General features: G+C 12.3%; 1 protein-coding gene across 1 annotated transcript; it reads left to right on the plus strand.

The window, feature by feature from the left end:
* Positions 1–472: 472 nt before the first annotated feature.
* Positions 473–652, plus strand: BO95DRAFT_371434 (uncharacterized protein; the record flags this gene model as incomplete). The annotated part of the gene is made up of 1 exon (XM_025582954.1): positions 473–652. A coding segment is annotated over one exon (180 nt), but the record flags the coding sequence as incomplete, so codon positions are not given.
* Between the last annotated feature and the right edge of the window lie 223 nt (positions 653–875).

An 875-nucleotide genomic window follows, 5' to 3' on the forward strand; every position in this document is an offset into this window, starting at 1 on the left:
TAATTATAATCTAAATCTTTCTAAAAGTTTTATTCTACTTTTAATAACTATTTTAAAAAATCTATATATTTATTTATTTATATAAAATTAATAGTAGTAGTATAAGACCTAAATATTAAAAATCTTATTTTTTTATAAATTTATAAAAGCTTGCTGAAATCTTATTTATATTTATATTATTATTAAACTTCCAGAGAATATTTAGCTACTAAAAAATAAAGTCTTTTTAAATTATTTATAAATTAAACCTAATAAAATTATATTATTTTTTAAGCTTTAAGATTTTATAGATATATTTTTTTCTAATTATTTTTAATAACTTTTTTTTTACAGATTCTCGGACTATACTATTAATCTAAAAAATAGTAAAATTCTATTATATAGATTTATTTATTTTTTATTTTAAGTTAAGTTTTAATTCTTTTGTTATTATATTAATAAAAATATTTTATTAAAATAAATTTAATTTTTTAAAAGTTCTACAGAAGCTTCTATTCTTTTTATATTAAAAAAAAATAAAGGTCTCCGATTATATATAAATTACAGAAAACTTAATAAGATTTTAGTTAGAAATTACTATTTTTTATTTCTAATTTTAAAAATTTTAGATAGGATTATAAAAGCCAAATATTTTTTTAAACTAAATATTTAAAATATATATTACCGAATTTATATTAAATAAAAACATAAATAAAAAACAGTTTTTTAAATCTGTTATAAATATTTTAAATATTTAATTATATTCTTTAGATTAATTAATACTTTAATTATATTTTAAAACTATATCTATTTAGCTCTTTATAATATATTAGATATTTTTTATATTATTTATTTAGATAATATTCTTATTTTTTTAAAAAACCGTTCTTTGTATA

The sequence above is a fragment of the Aspergillus brunneoviolaceus genome, assembly GCF_003184695.1.
Source record: "Aspergillus brunneoviolaceus CBS 621.78 unplaced genomic scaffold BO95scaffold_68, whole genome shotgun sequence".
In the NCBI taxonomy this organism is placed as follows: domain Eukaryota; kingdom Fungi; phylum Ascomycota; class Eurotiomycetes; order Eurotiales; family Aspergillaceae; genus Aspergillus; species Aspergillus brunneoviolaceus.